This window comes from Salvelinus fontinalis, chromosome 4, assembly GCF_029448725.1.
Source record: "Salvelinus fontinalis isolate EN_2023a chromosome 4, ASM2944872v1, whole genome shotgun sequence".
Classification (NCBI taxonomy): domain Eukaryota; kingdom Metazoa; phylum Chordata; class Actinopteri; order Salmoniformes; family Salmonidae; genus Salvelinus; species Salvelinus fontinalis.
Genome location: NC_074668.1, coordinates 23,942,746 through 23,962,685, shown reverse-complemented (window position 1 = coordinate 23,962,685; position 19,940 = coordinate 23,942,746). Strand labels below are relative to the sequence as shown.

The 19,940-nt window shown below is 43.9% G+C and overlaps 1 protein-coding gene across 1 annotated transcript; it reads left to right on the top strand.

Moving 5' to 3' along the window:
• Nucleotides 1–703: 703 nt before the first annotated feature.
• Nucleotides 704–17,031, top strand: LOC129853421 (olfactomedin-like protein 2A). The gene is made up of 8 exons (XM_055919445.1): nucleotides 704–1,053; nucleotides 8,770–9,033; nucleotides 10,281–10,388; nucleotides 10,837–11,013; nucleotides 11,155–11,410; nucleotides 13,160–13,474; nucleotides 13,727–13,912; nucleotides 15,269–17,031. The coding sequence occupies exons 1-8, from the start codon at nucleotides 985–987 to the stop codon at nucleotides 15,871–15,873; spliced, it is 1,980 nt and encodes a 659-aa protein (XP_055775420.1). The 5' UTR covers nucleotides 704–984; the 3' UTR covers nucleotides 15,874–17,031.
• The last annotated feature ends 2,909 nt before the right edge of the window (nucleotides 17,032–19,940 follow it).

The following is a 19,940-nucleotide window of genomic DNA, read 5'->3' as shown; positions in this document are numbered from 1 at the left end:
TGGCGGAGTTGCCCTGGTTTGTGCCTTGTCATCTAACTCTAATCCTAAAGCTACTAACGGAGCCCAAAAAAACTTCTTTTTTTTTGTGAACTCTCGGGTTTATAGTATCCTTTCTACCCAAACCCATGTGCTTTGATCATGGAGAGAGAAAATCGACCATTCTACTGTAATGGGGGTTTGATTGAATTGAGCCCCCTGGTACAAGACGACCCCAAGGAACACTACTGTGACTGTAAACTTTACAAATAACCAGGAGATGGTGCTGCAACCCTTTCACATTCCACTGCACGTGTCTATCTCCCCTGATCATGTCTTGTTGCGAGCAAGCCGAGCAGCAGTCTGACAACTCTGAACCTTGGGCATAGGCATACATTTAATATGTGCCAATAAAATATCAAATGGAATGCTAAAATAGTATAGAATAAATGCAGCTTTTACGCGTAATTCATATCCACTGTCCGCCATGCGTAAATGATAATTGTCAGATTTGTCGCAATAAAGGTTTAAAAAGTGTTATTGAATATTAGAAAACGATTGAAACATGTCTCACGTCTGAAATGACTCTAATGCTAAGATTATATTTATTGTCCAATGTTAAAGTTAATGTCAAGTGTGTGTGTGTGTGTGTGTGTGTGTGTGTGTGTGTGTGTGTGTGTGTGTGTGTGTGTGTGTGTGTGTGTGTGTAAATTGCCCCTCCCATGTGTGGAGAAGAGAAGATGGGTGGATGATGTTTACTTTTACCGCTGATGCGCAGAGCCAAGGACTAGAGTGCAGACAGCGCCTGATCAACTTGTAAAATTGCTTCCTGCGCAAATTACTGCAACATCATACACGACGTGGGTTTATGGCAACGGAGCCCTAATATCTCGTGCGAATGTCTTACCTCATGGATTGAATAATACAGTAACCGATATTCTTGTAATTCCGACATAAAAGGTTGTTATTGGAGGGATCATTTATCTGTCATCAGGCACCTGGGAGAAAATGTGGAGATTTACGCATTTATTAGCTTGCCTACTGGTGGTGTGTAAAGATGTCACTGCGCAGAGTAAGGTAAGTTATAGGCATGACTTAGTAATGGACTGATAACACCTGTTTGATTCTGCAATGGCAAATGTAAGGAACTCCACCATGCGTAATGGAACTGGGATTCCTTGTGATAAAATCTGAATAAAAATTTGTAAATATTGTCCTGCAGTTCTGCTACAGTAGGCGAAATTGATTATTGCTGTTCAGATTATATCTGAAAAGCAATGATTTATGCATTCTTTAAAATAAAAAAATACTATCCCACTTAAAAATCATCATACATTATTTCCATTAAAGTATTGCACAATTTGCATAGTTCAATTCAAAATAGTTAATTCGTTCACGTGGGTGTGAAGGCCCAACGGTCTTGTAGCATGAGGTTGTTGAAAGGGAGGAGCAGTTTGCATGACAAACAGTAGGCCTACACATCATGTTATCCCAATAATCCATAGGATTTCCAAATTAGAATGCCCATTTCCAATATCAACCATTGCTTTATATGGCCAGGTGTCCAGTCAGAGATCAATAATTTTGCCTCTCCATGGACACCAATGAGAAATGGCAGCCCTGACTCTCTCTACTTTCAATCTTGTGGGGACTGGGCATCATGCCTACTACACACCAGCCTTCTAATGTAATTCTGCACATTTGTTTCTATGATGAATAGATGTCATTAATGAAAAATTACATCAGCCTGCTTGGTTTATAAATATAGGCTTTGAATCACCTTATTGCATGTCATCAAACTAAGTAACAATTACATTAGGTTTTCCCAGTGAGCCTTCCTGTGTAGGAAGAGATGTAGGAAGAGGAAGAGATGGCTGTGGCACCCAGTCGGGTAACAGTAATATCTGCCCTGCCTTGTTTGAACAGCTGCTGGACTTCCATAACCCCTCTCATAGAACTGCAATGCTTTGAGGATAGTCTAATCCCGACTCCCCCATGGTTCTGTGTGGATGACTACTTCCCCCTTGGTCTAGAAAACAACATGGGTACAAGACAAGAGGCACACAAGCCCATGAAGGCTGTCTAGCAGATTTTCTTCTACTTTGTGCGTGAGAGGAACAGTGTGTGTGGAACAGTTATAACAATGAGCACAGGTGTCATGTGTTCACATCATGGTATTAGTTTTCTCTCAAGAACAGTGGAATGTAGTGTAAAATTGCATTAGCAGGACTCTAAAAATGATAATCCCTTATTATTACCCTGATCATCAAATGTATTGATGGTGACCTGGAGGAAAGCCCAGTAGAATCACTAACAAACTTGTGATTGATTTTAACATGGTTCTCTCTGTTCTCTGTGAGACGTCTCATGTGCCTGTCTTGTGTGCAGCCTGGCTGCCCTCTTCCTCATTCCGTCCCATTGGACACATCCTGCCCAGCCTACAGTGTCATGGCCCACTGGTGGCACTGAGATGATTGCGAGACAAAGCCAGCTCAGAGGAGAACACAGAGGGTACGGTGCAATGGCATGGGAACAGGCGTGTGCACCTGCCCCTTGTTTTGGTTGTTAACAAGGCCAGGAATACTGCCGAGAGGTCAATGAGAGGGCGGAGAGAGAGAGAGACGGGGAGAGAGAGATGTAGGGAGGAGACAGGACGCCCCCCTGTCACAGTAATGAACTAACAAGCCTCAGTATGTCCCTGGGACTTAATTAATAAATGAGACTCAATGTGTTAGACGGTCTGTCTGAAGGTCTCAGTGGCCGTGGCCTCACTGCAGCTGGAAGAGGGCTTTGATTCTGAACAGCAGGAAATGAAGGAGACAGTGACACAGACCGTAACAGCAAACAAAAAGCAATCTTCCCTTCTCCTCTGAGCGATGTGATGTAAGAGAAAACTAACACACATTTATAGCTGAAAGCTTAATTATTAGTTATATTTGTCTGAGCCCTTTATCTAAGGATGCTCCATATAGAAAATGGCTGCCAGAGGATCACATGGTCAAAGGGAAGTATGTTTCACCCATCCTCTACACCACCTGCCTTCCACCTGCTTTTCCAGTACTGTATGTTTCCTTGTGCCTGACTGCTATGATGTGAATCTGTGCCCAGTGAGGAGCCAGCAGGGTCTTGCTGTTAGTTCCACAACGGAGAGAGAGGATGTCTCCTTCAGCTGGCAATTTCTCCCAAGCAGCATCCATCACATCCAGGGTCCATCACTGTGTTTTATGATGGAAAAAAATGTCCAAATTAAGGGAAGGTTTGATGCAATTGTACAATCATGTGGAATATTAGACAATGATCTATGGTTTTTCCTAAAAGCAATCAGTTCCATCTATATATATATCCAGTAGGCAGTCATCTGTATACGTATCCCTTTCAAACACCTGGTTCCCAAAACAACAGCATCTGGGGAGGAAAGCAATGACAACCAGCTAATTCCATTCATGACTTTGGTTTTAGGCTTGCCCTGATAATACAAAGATAACTGTTTACAGATAAATAATCTTACTGTAACACAGATTGGCTAACTACCCCCCCCCCCATCCCCCCCCCCCCCCCCATCTCTTTCTCTCTCCTCTCATCTGGAGAGCCACTGAAGATAACCAAAAGGTTCATCGTGTGCTTGGTCGTACACATAAACAGCTCTAGATGGAATGTGGATGTGTACCCCCAAAAGAAACAAGTGCTCAGTAAGCTTGTGTCCAGCTAATTAGCGTGCTAGTGCTAATGCCAGTTTCTGTTCAGGTTAGGGACATCAATTTCATGGTTCATCTCCAGGCTGAAGGCTTAAGTTTCCCCCTGTAGTCCAGGTTCAGATTTCCAGGGGCACAGTAAGACTGTTTATCATAAGCACTACTAATTAGATTAGGAATCAGGTGGACTTTCTGGACAAGAATTTGGACTCCAGTTTGGTCTGTAATGTTTAGACTGGAGAACAAGGTGATAAGTCAAATTTTAAAGGGACAGTTTAAGGGTCTTCATGGGTGAAAAATTATCTTAAAGTCAAGCTGAGTCAATATTCAACTAGCTGTTGTAAAGACCCAAATGGATGCATCAGGGTAATACAATTCCATCTTATTAGATGGTGATTTTGGGGTGAAGTTCTCTTGAACCTTTTTCCTAACCTGAAATATCATCGCTTTGATTTAGTAAACAGAAAAACCCTTTCCAGAAATGTAAATACTGTGTGGAAGCATTTCGCTACACCCGCAATAACATCTGCTAAATATATGCATGTGACCAATAACATTTGAGTTGACATGGATTGGATTCAGCCCTATCACTCTAACAGTCCTACATCTACTAATGGAGGAGTTTTATCTATCAGCTTACCTCAGAAACAGCTTACTGAGTTGAGAGTCTTTGAGATGGACAACTGACCTGCATCAGCGTCTGTTCTTGATCTATTTACAGTCAGGTCCAGAATTATTGTCACCCTTGATAAATAAGAGCAAAATATAGTGTATAAATAATAATTTTAGATACTTTTAAAAAACTTGCTAAACAAATCTCTATATCTGAGCAATTGTATTAGTTTAAAATAATATAATTTCCCCTTTTTCGCAAACAATATAGCTCAGTATTTCTATGATTTATTTTCTACAGTCTTTTTTGCTCATCTTAATCAAGGGTGACAAACATTCTGGACCTGACTGTGTATTAATACAAGTTTGTCGAAAGTAGCCTATATAAATTATCTTGTGTGTTAAAGCTACAGAGCCCTTGTTAAGTCCACAAGCCTTAGGCCTAGTAACAACATGCAGCTGGCCTGAACAATTAGACAAAATCTACGGTCTGAAACGGACATCCTTGTTTATACGGACCAAGGTTACTGTTACAGTAACAGTGTTAAGGCCATCATAGAATAACTTTGGTTTTCTGTGTTTAAAGATAAGACTAACAAGCTCCTTGAATGTGCCAGCCATTGTGTGTAATGAATCTTGTTTTTAACAATTGTGGACACAATTGAGGTTTCACTCAGTCATTGTCACTGTAAGAGTGGCCGTAGCCTTCAGTGAGTTAGTGATCTAATCATGTACTGTGGTCTATGGAATGTGTGTGAATGTGAAGCCATGCAGTTGGGTCCCTTCCCCCTATTGTACAGACAAGAGTTTGTCTTTGGGTCCTATTCTTTTGACCTGAAACTTGACCGCTCTCAGAGGTCAAAGGCTCCAAACTCAAAGCATGCGTTAAGCTTTTAGCAGTCTTAATTATGAATTATCTGAGGTCAGTTGTCTGCTTTCATGCTGGAAGTTCTCTTGGCATGGGATGCTAAATGAACAGAGCGAGGACAATAATGGTTTGCATAGCCAATATAATTTAGCTTTCTTTATAATTAGGACAGTGGACGTCCATCTTGCTCCAGTCTGTGTGTACAGTTGACAGGGTTGAGAGGGAGGAGCCTATAAATGAATGGTGTGTTCTAACTCTTCCCTCTTAATCAATACACAAAATAACAAACACAGGTGTCTTGGAGGCAACCCAGTCAAGCTGGAAGGAATTTCACCAGGTTTGCCATAGTACTTAGTACTTGAAGCATCTTAAGCTCATGTTGCTAAGGAGCAGCCTGGGTTTGGCTCGCCTGCGTCTTGGGTGGAACAATAAGGCTCAGTGGGGCTGTGGGCACAACCCCTCCAAGGGAACTTGAATCTGCTAATCCACTCTGTTTTCATGTGGTTGTAGCATTTGTCAACCCAACCCACTGCCTTTTTCACTTGACATGGGTCAGGAATGGCCGGCCACTACGCACACAGGGGTCTTGCCCAATAATCAAAGACCCCTCTGAGTGTAAGTCTGCAGTAATGGAGGGTACTGCCCCCCAACCCACTCGTGTCACTCAGGCTGCATTCCTCCACTAATGAGCCCACCCCCTCCTCTCCCTACCCTCACCAGCCTGCAGGGTCTGGCCTTCATAAACATTCTCACTCTCAGAGAACCCTCAGTAACTGGACATGTACGCACTGTTACTTCGGCTTGATGCTCTAAGCTTGGGTTTAGGTTGCTCTTTACTGACATAGACAAGCAGACTTGCTCTCCACAGATATCGGCCCAGATCTACAGTTGACTTGCCCAGTGCAGGTTTGGTGTAGGAGGAAGCAGACAATTCTCCCCTAAATACCTTGATTGAGTGCACAGTTGAGACGTTTATCCTGTCTCGATACAACGTGGCAGAGTAAGGGCACAGACAGACAGAATATCTGTAATGCTGCATTCTTGTGCTGCTGTAAGTGGTGCCACATGTGGGTCTGCCTGCCCCAGGGTTTATAGAGATTCATGTGGGTCTGCCTGCCCCAGGGTTTATAGAGATTCATGTGGGTCTGCCTGCCCCAGGGTTTATAGAGATTCATGTGGGTCTGCCTGCCCCAGGGTTTATAGAGATTCATGTGGGTCTGCCTGCCCCAGGGTTTATAGAGATTCACGTGGGTCTGCCTGCCCCAGGGTTTATAGAGATTCATGTGGGTCTGCCTGCCCACGGGTTTATAGAGATTCATGTGGGTCTGCCTGCCTCAGGGTTTATAGAGATTCATGTGGGTCTGCCTGCCCACGGGTTTATAGAGATTCATGTGGGTCTGCCTGCCCCAGGGTTTATAGAGATTCATGTGGGTCTGCCTGCCCACAGGTTTATAGAGATTCATGTGGGTCTGCCTGCCCCAGGGTTTATAGAGGTTAATGTGGGTCTGCCTGCCCCAGGGTTTATAGAGATTAATGTGGGTCTTCAATCAGGGTTTATAGAGATTCGTGTGGGTCTGCCTGCCCCAGGGTTTATAGAGGTTAATGTGGGTCTTCAATCAGGGTTTATAGAGATTCCAAAATCTCATTGGAGGAAGATGACAGGTTAAGCCCCCTGGAAAGAGGGTGTGAGAGGGAGCTGGGCCCCAGAAGGTGCTGGAAGATGAGCTTAGCATCAATACAGTGCAGCAACCCCCTGGCCTCTACATGGGGAGATGACCAGAGAGAGCACTGCCAGTCACAGACACCGGCAGAGAGACAGACAGAGAGAGCACTGCCAGTCACAGACACCGGCAGAGAGACAGACAGAGAGAGCACTGCCAGTCACAGACACCGGCAGAGAGACAGACAGAGAGAGCACTGCCAGTCACAGACACCGGCAGAGAGACAGACAGAGAGAGCACTGCCAGTCACAGACACCGGCAGAGAGACAGACAGAGAGAGCACTGCCAGTCACAGACACCGGCAGAGAGACAGACAGAGAGAGCACTGCCAGTCACAGACACCGGCAGAGAGACAGACAGAGAGAGCACTGCCAGTCACAGACACCGGCAGAGAGACAGACAGAGAGAGCACTGCCAGTCACAGACACCGGCAGAGAGAGCACTGCCAGTCACAGACACCGGCAGAGAGAGCACTGCCAGTCACAGACACCGGCAGAGAGACAGACAGAGAGAAAGTCCCTTGAGAACTACTGTGACATCTTAAGTTCTCTGTGAAAAGAAGGTTTTGCGCGTCATCAACCTCCTGTCAACAACAAACAAACGTTATTAAATCAGATTTGCAATAAATGTATGGTATAGAAATGTCAAATTTATGACTGAGCCTAAATATGAAACCCATTAACACTTCACTTTGATGACTGTCTATAATAAAATATGTATTGTTTATTCAATGTTTGTTTTTGTTATTTATCTGGAGTGATTCTGAGGATGATGTCAGTAGAAAGAGCTTTCACAATGGTCGGCCAGAGTTATCTCATTTTACACCATGCGTGGGGAGTGCTAGCGTCCGACAGCTGGGGATAAGAGTTGATATTAATGGCATTGCGTTGGTCTCAATGCCTTTCATGTGCTTCATGACGGCTAGTGTTCAAAGAAGAGGAAGCATGTGGTTAATGTCCCAAGATCACTTTCATTCCCATGCTTTTGTTTCCCTCCTAAGAAAATGTATGTTTTATTCATAGAATGTCCACCAGGGAGGGAGTCATTCAGAACATTGGAACAGCTCTCCATAGACTGCTGTGAGAAGAAATCCAAGCTCAGCGTATATTTTAATGAATCATAATGTTCACGGGGTGAATTGATATAAAGTTCAACCCTGACCATTTATCACTATGAGTTGCTTTCTCAGAATGTCTGTCAGGATTTGTGATAACTGATCAGGCTCCAGACTAGCCATCAGCCAGCAGCATACCACCCTGCATACCACTGCTGGCTTGCTTCTGAAGCTAAGCAGGGTTGGTCCTGGTCAGTCCCTGGATGGGAGACCAGATGCTGCTGGAAGTGGTGTTGGAGGGCCAGTAGGAGGCACTCTTTCCTCTGGTCTAAGAAATATCCCAATGCCCCAGGGCAGTGATTGGGGACACTGCCTTTTGTAGGGTGCCGTCTTTCGGATGGGACGTTAAACGGGTGTCCTGACTCTCTGAGGTCATTAAATATCCCATGGCACTTATCGTAAGAGTAGGGGTGTTAACCCCGGTGTCCTGGCTAAATTCCCAATCTGGCCCTCAAACCATCATGGTCACCTAATAATCCCCAGTTTACAATTGGCTCATTCATCCCCCTCCTCTCCCCTGTAACTATTCCCCAGGTCGTTGCTGCAAATGAGAACGTGTTCTCAGTCAACTTACCTGGTAAAATAACGGTTAAATAAATAAAATAGCCCTTTTACATTCTACCCCACGCTGTGACATCATCCCAGGCTGTGATTGCCTCCTGTAGCTGAGGGACAGGAACCATGTCCAGCTCATTACACGTCAAGAATGCTTTTTTTCAATCAGTGCTATACAACATTTCAAATCAGTCCATTTCATCCACTCTCTTCAACTCTGTCTCCTGTCAGATCTTCGGGGAGACGGAGCCGGTGCGGATGACGTCGGAGGGCTCAGACTGTCGCTGTAAGTGCATCATGAGGCCGCTGAGCAAGGATGCATGCCAGCGTCTGCGGAGTGGCAGTGTGCGCGTGGAGGACTTTTACACGGTGGAGACTGTCAGCTCTGGATCGGACTGCAAGTGTTCCTGCACTGCCCCCCCCTCCTCCCTCAATCCCTGTGAGAACGAGTGGAAGATGGAGAAGCTGAAGAAACAGGCCCCTGAACTGCTCAAGGTGAGTTCCAGTAGTAACAGACCCAACTTAGTGGTAAAATAATATTAGAACTGTAAATGTTGGTAGTAAAATCACTTAATTGACTTTGTAAAGACCGTGACAGAGACCCTGATTGCATGTGTGTGGATTGGTCCTGAAGATATACTGTACATAACCATGGGAGAAGCAGGAACAGGATATCCTTATAATTGTTCAAATTAAAGCTTTAAAGTATCCCAGGTTGTTGCACAGACAGATTTCCACAAGCTCATTGGGTTCTCTATCGGTTGATAACATCTCAGCACCTCTCAGGATGTACGTATCTGAAGCACACATACATTTTTCACTGGGAGTGAGAGGAGAGGAGATGAGGCATGCTATGCGCCACATGAGGAGGAGAACCAGAACCAGATGTGTGATCTGACTGGGTTTAGACATAGCCATGTCTTATAGGGAATACATTGAATTGCATTACAAAGGAAAGGCTCAAAATAACTTTTGGGGAGGGCTTTTAATGCAATATGAAAGGCAAATTGCTGAAACAGTGGATTTGTAGTTGGCAGTATTGTTAAGTCAATGCTTTTCAATTAAAATAGGCGATATTCCCCCGGCTGAGTCCAGGGTCCTTTGCCATCCAGTATTTCCTCCCATGTCCAGAAATCCTGACCTCGCTGTCTCTCCTGCTCCTGCCCGTTACCACGCTGCTTGGTCCTTGGTTGGTGGGTTATTCTGTCATGAACGTCGTAATCCTCCTCGTCTGAGGAGGAGTAAGGATCGGACCAAAGCGCAGCGTGGTTTGATGAATACATACTTGATTTATTTAACGAAGACAAAAACAACTAAACAAACTTACAAAACAACAAAACGAACGTGACGCTATATAACGAAAGTGCAGACACAAGCAACCAACGTATAGACATAGACAATAACCCACAACCCACAATACAAACCAGGCTACCTAAATATGGTTCCCAATCAGAGACAATGCAAAACACCTGCCTCTGATTGAGAACCATATCAGGCCAAACACAGAAATAGACAAACCAGACATACAACATAGAATGCCCACACAGATCACACCCTGACCAACCAAAACATAAAACATACAAAGCAAAGTATGATCAGGGTGTGACACGTGGGTGGTTTTAGGTGTTATTGAATTCACATACTCAATTAAATGTAAAATGTAAAACCTGTCAACATATTTTCCCGCTTCTTTATTATGTTTCGTGCTAATACTCTCCTCTGTGCTGTGTGTGGGTGTACAGCTGCATTCCATGGTGGACCTACTGGAGGGGACGCTGTACAGTCTGGACCTCATGAAGGTTCACTCCTACATCAATAAGGTGGTCTCCCAGATGAACACACTAGAGGAGGTAAGGACAAACAAAACAAAACGTCCTCGTAGAGTACAACAAGTAACACAATAACAAGGACATAAAACAAAAACCAGGGAATACTAGGTTTGCATGCCTTCCTATATACTGTATGTGAGTATATTTGGGTTCTTGCCGTTCTAGCTGTATATGGTCCTTATGCAGACAGAGAGCTGATAAAATGGTTTGTGATTAGATACCAGTAATTCCCCCCCTAAACGGCATGGTTACAGTATCCACAGAGATTTCTTTAACCCCCACAGCTATTCACTAGTCAAACAGGAGAAGATGAACTAGAGGGCAGAGAGAGAGATTTGTGTGACTGGTTCTCCCAGGTTTTGTGTTTGTAATGTTTTTACAAAAGGGGTCTGTTTTCGTTAACAAAGTTATTTGCATTTGGTTGGTACAATGGACTGGCCGGATTCTTAGAACACGTCTGTTTCCCCAGACAATCAAGACCAACCTGACTCGGGACAATGAGTTCGTAAGGGACAGCATGATCACTCTAACTAACCAGTTTAAGAGGTATGAGAACTACTCCAACATCATGATGAGCATCAAGAAGCAGATCTCCAGTCTGGGCCTGCAGCTACTGCAGAAAGACCAAACAGAGACCAAAGCTCAGGTAAGTGTGTCTCTCAAACACACACACACCCACCACACAAAAGCTTGCTCACAAATTACACATCAAACACACAAATCAACGTTCACATGCCCGCTGACACACCATAAATCACAGGCTTGAATTGAATGTCAATGTTTACAGGACACCAATGATGAGAAAACCAAGGACACCGTAAAAAACCCTAACAAAAAGCCCCCTTCATCCAAGCCCCCTCCCAAGCCGCCCAAGGAAAAGGTCGTAAAACCTAAGAAAGAGAGCACCAAGCCTGGGAAACCTGTCAAGCCTGACCCCACAGCCAAGGCCAAGGTGGCAGGGCACCAGCCGGGGGTAGTGAGGGGCATCACCTACTACAAAGCAGCCAAGGTGGATGGGGACGAGCACGGCACAAGTGGTAAAGGTGAGAGAACAAGGGCCGATACAAGATGGCGCCGATAGACATGGTCGCCCTGTTCATTGCTCCTAAGAAACTTTGCACAAGCATTTCCCTACACCCGCAATAACATCTGCTAAATATGTGTATGCGACCAAAACATCCCAGTATGAGCATGTGTATGGAGCCCACTCACCCCTAAAGTCAACATTGGGCTGTGACTTCAGCTGAGTTAGCAGCACTTAGCCAGCCTGTATGAGAGCATCTATGTGCTGTTCTAATGTTCTCAGACCTTATTGTGATTGTTCTAAACTAAACCAATTCAAATAACTAAACTGTAGTCTTGGATCTGATCTACATTACATTATGCTGGATCAGCATTACACCAGACTGTATTTCAGATTCCCAACCGAAACGGATGTTGTACGTCTCCATCGCATATTTTCTTTTTTTGTGTAGAGCAAGCCATTCAAATTTGAATTAACTATGTTGTTCTTACACACGTATGATTAAACAGTGTAAATCTTAGTACTACTCTTGGCATCTTGGAAACAGTAAAACAGTGAATCCTTCACCGTGTAGATCACCAGATCCACAGTACAAGATTTATCCTGCTGTTATTTCCAACCAAGCAGGGCTTGGGCCATCAGAGGATCGAATTGCATGCGTGCATTCAGCGAGCATTAAATAATACATAGAGCTAATGGAATGTCGTTTCAATGGAACATTGCCACATCCATGACATGCCTCAGCTTCACTCCTCGCACACAATGTGTTGTGGGCCCTCATCACTGTGGCGGTGAAAGCTGACAAAACATTTCCTGACTCCTTACAATCCTTATTGAATAGATACTGTAGGTATGCTAGGTTTGCTCAGGGTGCAAATGCACATATGTTGTCAGGTCATTTGTTCTGCCATGCCAAGCTGTTTAGCCATACTTTGGTGAGTGCAGCCACACTTGTCAACCCAGTGAATCGATTCAGCTTCATTTCCATAATCTCTCACAAAGAGTAGTTTGCCTTTATTCAAACCAGAAGTCTTGCATCTTTTAGATAAAGGACGATGTGGCTTTTGAAGTATCAAGCAACACTGCTTCTCTTTCACAACATACTTTAGAGACCTACAGCACATTCTCCTATCTATGCTGCCTGACTGACTCCTAAGCTGTCCCTGACTCCCTATCTTGTTAGGCCTTCAGTAGATACATGTGGTCAAGTAGTGTGCACGGCTAGCACCCTGAGGTTCAGAGTGCGCGTGTGGTGCAGATGTGCTGCTTATGTAGCAGGCAGAGACGTTTTATCTCACGCATCTGTCTGGCAGCTAAGGAAGTGAGAGTATGAGTAACAGAGGGGATCAGCCTCAGGCTGGCCCAGTCCTCCTGACACTGTCCTCTGTTCTGCTATTCTCTCTCTAAGGCCAGGGATAAGAAAATGCCATGTGAGGGCTGTGGAATTCTGAATCCAAACAGAGAGGCAGAGACAGCGGGACAGACTGGGTTACAGAGGAGGGGACAGAGACAGTGAGAGAAAGCTGGCATACTCTGTGTGCTATATAACTAATGCATTCCCCTTTGATGTGGCCCCTGGAAATCTATGGTACTGTACAGTGTCTGTCTCTCTGGCAGAGGTCTCAAAAGCAGCTCATACAGGGCCTTTTTGATTAATTAAGCCAGCTAATTCTAATGAAAACTAGTGAAGACAAGGACCCTCCAGACTTTGAATTTGAGTCTAACTAAATCCCATGGCCTACTTTCCAATACTTGTCTTTATCCTCAGACAACGCTGCCAAGACTCACACCGTCCACCACGTCAAAGAGACACACTCTGAGGACGGAGGTGCTGAAATTGTCCTGGAAACCATTGAGGGAACCACAGCTGAGCCAACAACTACCAAAGAAACTGCTACCACTACCACAACCACCACCACGAGCACGACAACAACGGCAGCAACAACAGCCAGTACTACAATGCCATCCACTACCACCACCACCATTGTAGCAAGAGTTCAAAGGCTAGACAGACCAGCCCCCACCATCATGCTGTTCCTAGACAACTCTGACAACAACAGCCGGCCAATCCTGCACAGAGCAGGTAGCCTGACCTACACAATTACCTAGTGTAGTGTACATTATACTACACCATATAACAACTAAGTGTGCTCATTGACAGCAGTAGAGACAGTCAGTGCTATGACTCTGTCCAATTCAGTAACGGATAAACATGTAATGTTTAGCTGCCAGAATGTGTGACTGTGAAATTGGATGATTGAAAACTCATGCAGGCCATTCTTTATCAAGTCTTCTGGTAGTTTCTGTGTTGACTGTATTGTACTGTACTTGGCAGGTAAAATCCTGGACTGTGAGGGGACACTGGCCTCTATTGAGCTCCCAGAGAAGCAGCACAGCTATGGGCGGAACGAAGGAGCCTGGATGAAGGATCCCCTGGCCAAGGACTCAAAGATCTACGTCACCAACTATTACTACGGCAACAACCTGGTGGAGTTCCGAAACCTGGACAACTTCAAACAAGGTGGGCATGGCATAGAAATTGAATAGTGTTATATCATTATAATTGTTCATTATTTTCAGTTCCTATGGAGCATGGGGTTTGAACTGTACATCTATGGAAGGATCAGTGTAACAGTATTATAGTCTCTAATGATCTGTAGTGACCAATGAAATGTAGTGAGTAGAAAGTGAGCCATGAAATGTAGTGAGTAGAAAGTGACCCATGAAATGTAGTGAGTAGAAAGTGACCAATGAAATGTAGTGAGTAGAAAGTGACCCATGAAATGTAGTGAGTAGAAAGTGACCCATGAAATGTAGTGAGTAGAAAGTGACCCATGAAATGTAGTGAGTAGAAAGTGACCCTTGAAATGTAGTGAGTAGAAAGTGACCCATGAAATGTAGTGAGTAGAAAGTGACCCATGAAATGTAGTGAGTAGAAAGTGACCCTTGAAATGTAGTGAGTAGAAAGTGACCCATGAAATGTAGTGAGTAGAAAGTGACCCATGAAATGTAGTGAGTAGAAAGTGACCCATGAAATGTAGTGAGTAGAAAGTGACCCATGAAATGTAGTGAGTAGAAAGTGACCCATGAAATGTAGTGAGTATACACTACAGTAGCTTGAGACTCAAACATGCAGGTTTAGTTGTAATACTGTGCTTTTCATTTCACACACAAAGTCGTCCCCCCCCCCCCCCCCCCCCCCCCCTCATCCTCCTTGCACTAGTACTTGGCGAGAGAAATAGGATTACTCCTCTTAACTGACTGGGTAAAATTATCTATCCCACTGGACTAGCCTGGTTGATTTAGAGGTGTTTGGACAGAAGCTTTTTTTAACTCACATCTTACAAAGCGTGACGAGATTTTGTTCTGGTATCCAGTAGGGTGGTGAGTTCACAGCAGTGTTCGGATGACTAGGTATCTCTGTGAGTGGCTGTGATCCCTGCCTAGGCTGACATGTGCCTCCCCTTTGAACTGGCCAGAGCTGAGAGGGATTAGAGAGGCATGGGCTGGGGTAGGGGGTGGTTCTGCGCTAACGGGTTGTTTTTGTCCTTCACTGCAGCTTCATTCATTATCTAAATCACACTTCCTGAGGTGGAACTGTTACAGAGCGATGTGACCAGATATGATCATGACACTAATAACAGGACATCTGTGTGGACAGTGGGAGCGGTACAGTCAAACAGAAACTAACCAGTCTCTCATGTGAAACCATTATATATACGTTTATGGTATAACTATTAAACACCTCAGTGGCGCCCACAATGAATTGACTGTACATGTTTATATATAAGATGGCATGATGTTAGCATACTGTATGGGGGGTAACATGATATGCAGTTAGTTTCTCAGTAAACATCCCTGTATATGGTCCTGTTAGGTCGCTGGAGCAACCTCTTCAAACTGCCTTACAACTGGATCGGCACGGGCCACGTGGTGTACAACGGAGCCTTCTACTACAACCGAGCTTTCACCAAGAACATCATCAAGTACGACCTGAGGATGCGCTACGTGGCCGCCTGGACCCTCCTGCATGATGTGGTTTATGAGGACACTACCCCTTGGAAGTGGAGAGGTCACTCGGACATTGACTTTGCCGTGGACGAGAGTGGGCTGTGGGTGATCTACCCTTCCATGGACTATGACTACTCTCAGCAGGAAGTGATTGTCATCAGTAAGCTGGACCCTGGGGATCTGTCCATGAAGAAGGAGACCACCTGGAGGACAGGCCTGAAGAGGAACTCCTACGGGAACTGCTTCATCATCTGTGGGGTGCTGTACGCTGTGGACGTCTATAACCAGAAGGAAGGGGAGGTGAACTATGCCTACGACACCCACACCAACTCAGAGGCTATCCCTCGTCTGCCCTTCACCAACGAGTACGCCTACACTACCCAGATAGACTACAACCCCAAGGAGAAGGTCTTGTATTCCTGGGACAATGGACACCAACTCACATATAACATACACTTTGTTGACCAATGAGCACAGGCGTTTTATGCTCTGGTAAAGTATCATCAGCACCATGACAGGATTGCCATCCCCCATAGAGATAAGAGAGATGGTCAGTAATGGACAGTCTAGCAGCACCCATATTGGATTCAGCAGCCAACATTCCTCTTTCAATGCATGCTAACCAAGACACTTGACAGCATACCATGCATCCCATACACAACAATGCTCCTCGTCAATGTGGACACAGTGTTGGTATGTTATTGGAAATCACAAATTGCTCATTTATTCCTCCCATTTGATTTTTATGGCCCATCAAGCTCCATCCTATCACCTAGCACTTTGATCATCTGTCATTGTCATTTCAGGCCTATTGATGCTTTTGTTTTTTAACATGTATACATGATGTTGGGTACTGTAGTGTTAACTGTTGAAATTGTTTATTTTAGTGAGGATGAGGGATACTTTGAAAATATATGACCTGACAAACACAATATACATGAGTTTCTAAACTTAAGATTTTGTACTCGCTTGTAATTTACCAGAAATGTATGCTTTATATTTACATTGTTGTTGCTTTACATACATTTTGTATAAAGTAATATGTTCATTTTTGTTTTAATGATGAGTTTCAATTGTTGCTGCTCGTAACATTTACACGTTCACGACATGTTATAATCATTTTGGCCTATTTATAAACCACTACCCTTTAGGAAATTAACTGTCATGGAGGTCAATTGTGTAAATGCATACAGATGTACAGTATTGTCTTAAAGGAAATATAATCCATGAACCTCTATGACAGTTTCAGCTTCACGGTTAGTCAAAATTGATTATATCTGTATGATGTGCATGTACTGCCGTTATGGAGAGTTATGAAGACCGCTAATTCAAGTAAAGCTTTGTCTAAATATCTTTTGAGCATTTTATTATCATATTTGATTTATTTTGGGGGGAAAAACACTTTCATTGCATACTTATTCTGAATCTATTTTGATAGTTTTGTTAATAAGTGTACACAGAAATGTGCACGGCTAATTACAGCACTGCAATGTATTAATTTGTAATGTTGTGGTGTTTGATACACAATTTCTGACAGAAAGGATTTTAAGTGGAAATATTATACCACACACACAACCCGTTGTGCTTGTCTCTATGCTATGATGAAATAAACAATTCCAGTTTTAAATATCTGCTGTGGGAAGTCCAAATCCATGTGCACAGACAGAACCAGTGGAAGCAGGACTTCCATGCCCAGTGTTATGTGTTGACAGGATGCAGAATTACTCAATGATTCCTCTTGAGTTTTTTGTGTGTGCTTAACTCTCTCCCTGACTTGTGTTTTGTTCCAGTACAAAGGTCACTCAGCACTGCTTGATTGGGAGTGCACTAAACGAGCCGGCCTGTCCTGAGGTCATGGTAACAAGGGCAGGGCAGGATGAATGGCTGGCTCGGGATGTGAAACTGTTTAGCTCTAAGCTCCAAGCCAGGCAATGCTGGAGGGAGGAGTGGAAATGTAGCATAAGATGAATGTATAATGGGTGTGGTCCTCTCATGTGGTCCTCATTTGGGAACACAACCACCACCCCCTCAACAATGCTTTTTAAAGTACAGCTTTGCACATAATGTTGGAGTTTTCATCATCTAATACAGCCAATACTTCCATTGCATGCATGAATTTGAGTGTAATGAATGCTGTTTTATGTGTTTGTTATTGTCTGATTGCCAATGAACTCCACCGGTACAGTGAGATGCTAACATGTTGTTGTCATGCAACATGGGACAATGATGGCCACCAGGGCCAGCTCTAGCCTTTTATGGGGCCCAACCTCACGGCAAAATATTTTAGTGGCCCCTCTCTTGACTGTGGAGAAAATGTATTTTGTTTTAAATTTCATTCACTAGGACCCACATTTTGCCATGGGCCCCAGTGCAGTCAAAAGCATAATGTTTCTGTGTTATATATATTTCCACACTACGAGGTTGGAATAATACTTTGAAATTGTGAACATGATGAAATTGCCTTTTTAGTGTAAGAGCTGTTAGAAATGACTGACAAAACGCCTGTTTCGGTGGGATGGAGTTTTGGCCTTCCATGGTGACATCACCATGTGGTAAATTAGTTAATAGACCAACAAGAAAGAGAGTTCCAAACCTCTCTGCCAATAACAGCTAATTTTCAGTTTTCTCCTCCCCACTCAGACCATTCCCAGACAGTCCTAGTTAAATTCTTGCTTGAGAAATTGCTATTTGCTAAGAAGCTATTTTTGTTTATTTTTGACCATTTTAATTGAAATAATCACCGGAAGGTACTTAATTGTTACCCAGAAATGATTTTCTATTGAAATAAAAATGGCTGCATTGGACCTTTAAAGCACGTTTTCTGCAATTATACGCATTTTGCCATGGGGCAGAGAGAAAGCTTTGCAATTAATATCACATTTCCTTCAATTCTACCAATTTTGCCATGGGGTAGAAAGATATTTTTGCCGTTTTAAAGCACATTTCCTGCAATTCTACACATTTTGTAATGACATGCCATTTTAGTATGATATCTGAGTGAGAATGACTAACAAAATGAATGGGGGCCCCCTGGAGGTCAGGACGCCTGGGCACATGCCCTGCGTGCCCGGTCGGTATTCTGCCAAGATTACTACATGTTTAGATAGCTGGCTAGGCTAACTACCAATCTAAAAATTGCAGCTGACATGGCTATTTGAGTGACTATCAGTGACTAACATAACAAGAGAAAAACTTCTGATGCACCACCAAATGTTCTAAATTGCACCTTGTGTATTCTACTACTCTTATTCCCTACCGGCCAGGGTCCCTAAGCTTATGCCTGGAACTGGCCCTGATGGCCACAGTTTTGTAATGAAGAACAGTGACAATTCAGATGAACCAGGGTGCTAAGGTTCCCTTGTCTAACACAAAGGTTCTCCTGTTACTCAAAGTGATCCTGTTCACATCTACTGTACAGGGCCTCCTGCTCCGATGATGACCCTGTTCACGATCTCACTCCTGTTCACGATCTCACTCCTGTTCACGATCTCACTCCAATTTGACCGTGTTAAATTAGGCTCAAATATGCAGATTACTGTATCCTTAGTGTCACAGAACTGGAGATCTGTTGATAAAAGCAGCGGATGTGTAGCTATATGGATTGGATTAATGTTGAGCAAGCTTGTCCTCCAAGACCCTCTACAAGGCCTTTTCCAACTATGATGTCATACACAACTGCTGTAGAGACCTTTGCATGTTTTACCCACATCTCCAGCTCCACACCCTGCTCCAAACGACTACACTGAGACCTGTCAGTATATTAGCCTCACTGTGGACATAAAGGAAAAGCACATCTCCAGCCAAGAAAACCCCAGGATCACTGAGCTCTGAAACATGAGAAGAGAAATTATATGATGATTGACGGGCCAGATATTTTGTGATCTGTTGCAAATCATAAGGCCAGAGACTTTTCTGGCATATAAACTTTAAGTGAGGTTGACAAGAACAATTCATATGTCGTTCAAAAACATCAGTTGAGAGAGTGAAGCAACGATTGACAATTGAATCTGAGGCTGAGCTCATCCAATAGAGCTCACCAACTTGTAGTCCTAAAAAATGAAAATTAGGTACCTCTGGTTTGTTCAGCTATTCCTATGGGGACAAATTAACTGGAAAATAATAGGGTTTTGGGATAAATGGTGAAAATAAGGTCTGAGGTTAACACAGGCTAAGGAGATCTTATACAATACATGACCACAAGTATGTGGACATCTGCTCGTCAAATATCTCATTTCAAAATCATGGGCATTAATATGGAATTAGTCCCCCCTTTGCTGCTATAACAGCCTCCACTTTTCTGGGAAGGCTGTTGGAACATTGCGGCGGGTACTTGCTTCCATTCAGCCACAAGATTGTTAGTGAGGTTGGGCACCGACGCTTGGCATTGCGCATGGTGATCTTAGGCTTGTGTGCGGCTGCTCGACCATGGAAACCCATTTCATGAAGCTCCCAACGAACAGTTCTTGTGCTGACGTGGCTTCCAGAGGCAGTTTGGAACTCGGTAGTGAGTGTTGCAACTGAGGACAGCATAATTTTGG

Coding starts and splice junctions, on each gene's coding strand:
- LOC129853421 (XM_055919445.1), top strand. CDS start 985: ATGTGGAGATTTACGCATTTATTAGCTTGCCTACTGGTGGTGTGTAAA. Junction 1,054..8,769: donor ATGTCACTGCGCAGAGTAAG/GTAAGTTATAGG, acceptor GTCTCCTGTCAG/ATCTTCGGGGAGACGGAGCC. Junction 11,411..13,159: donor GCACGGCACAAGTGGTAAAG/GTGAGAGAACAA, acceptor CTTTATCCTCAG/ACAACGCTGCCAAGACTCAC.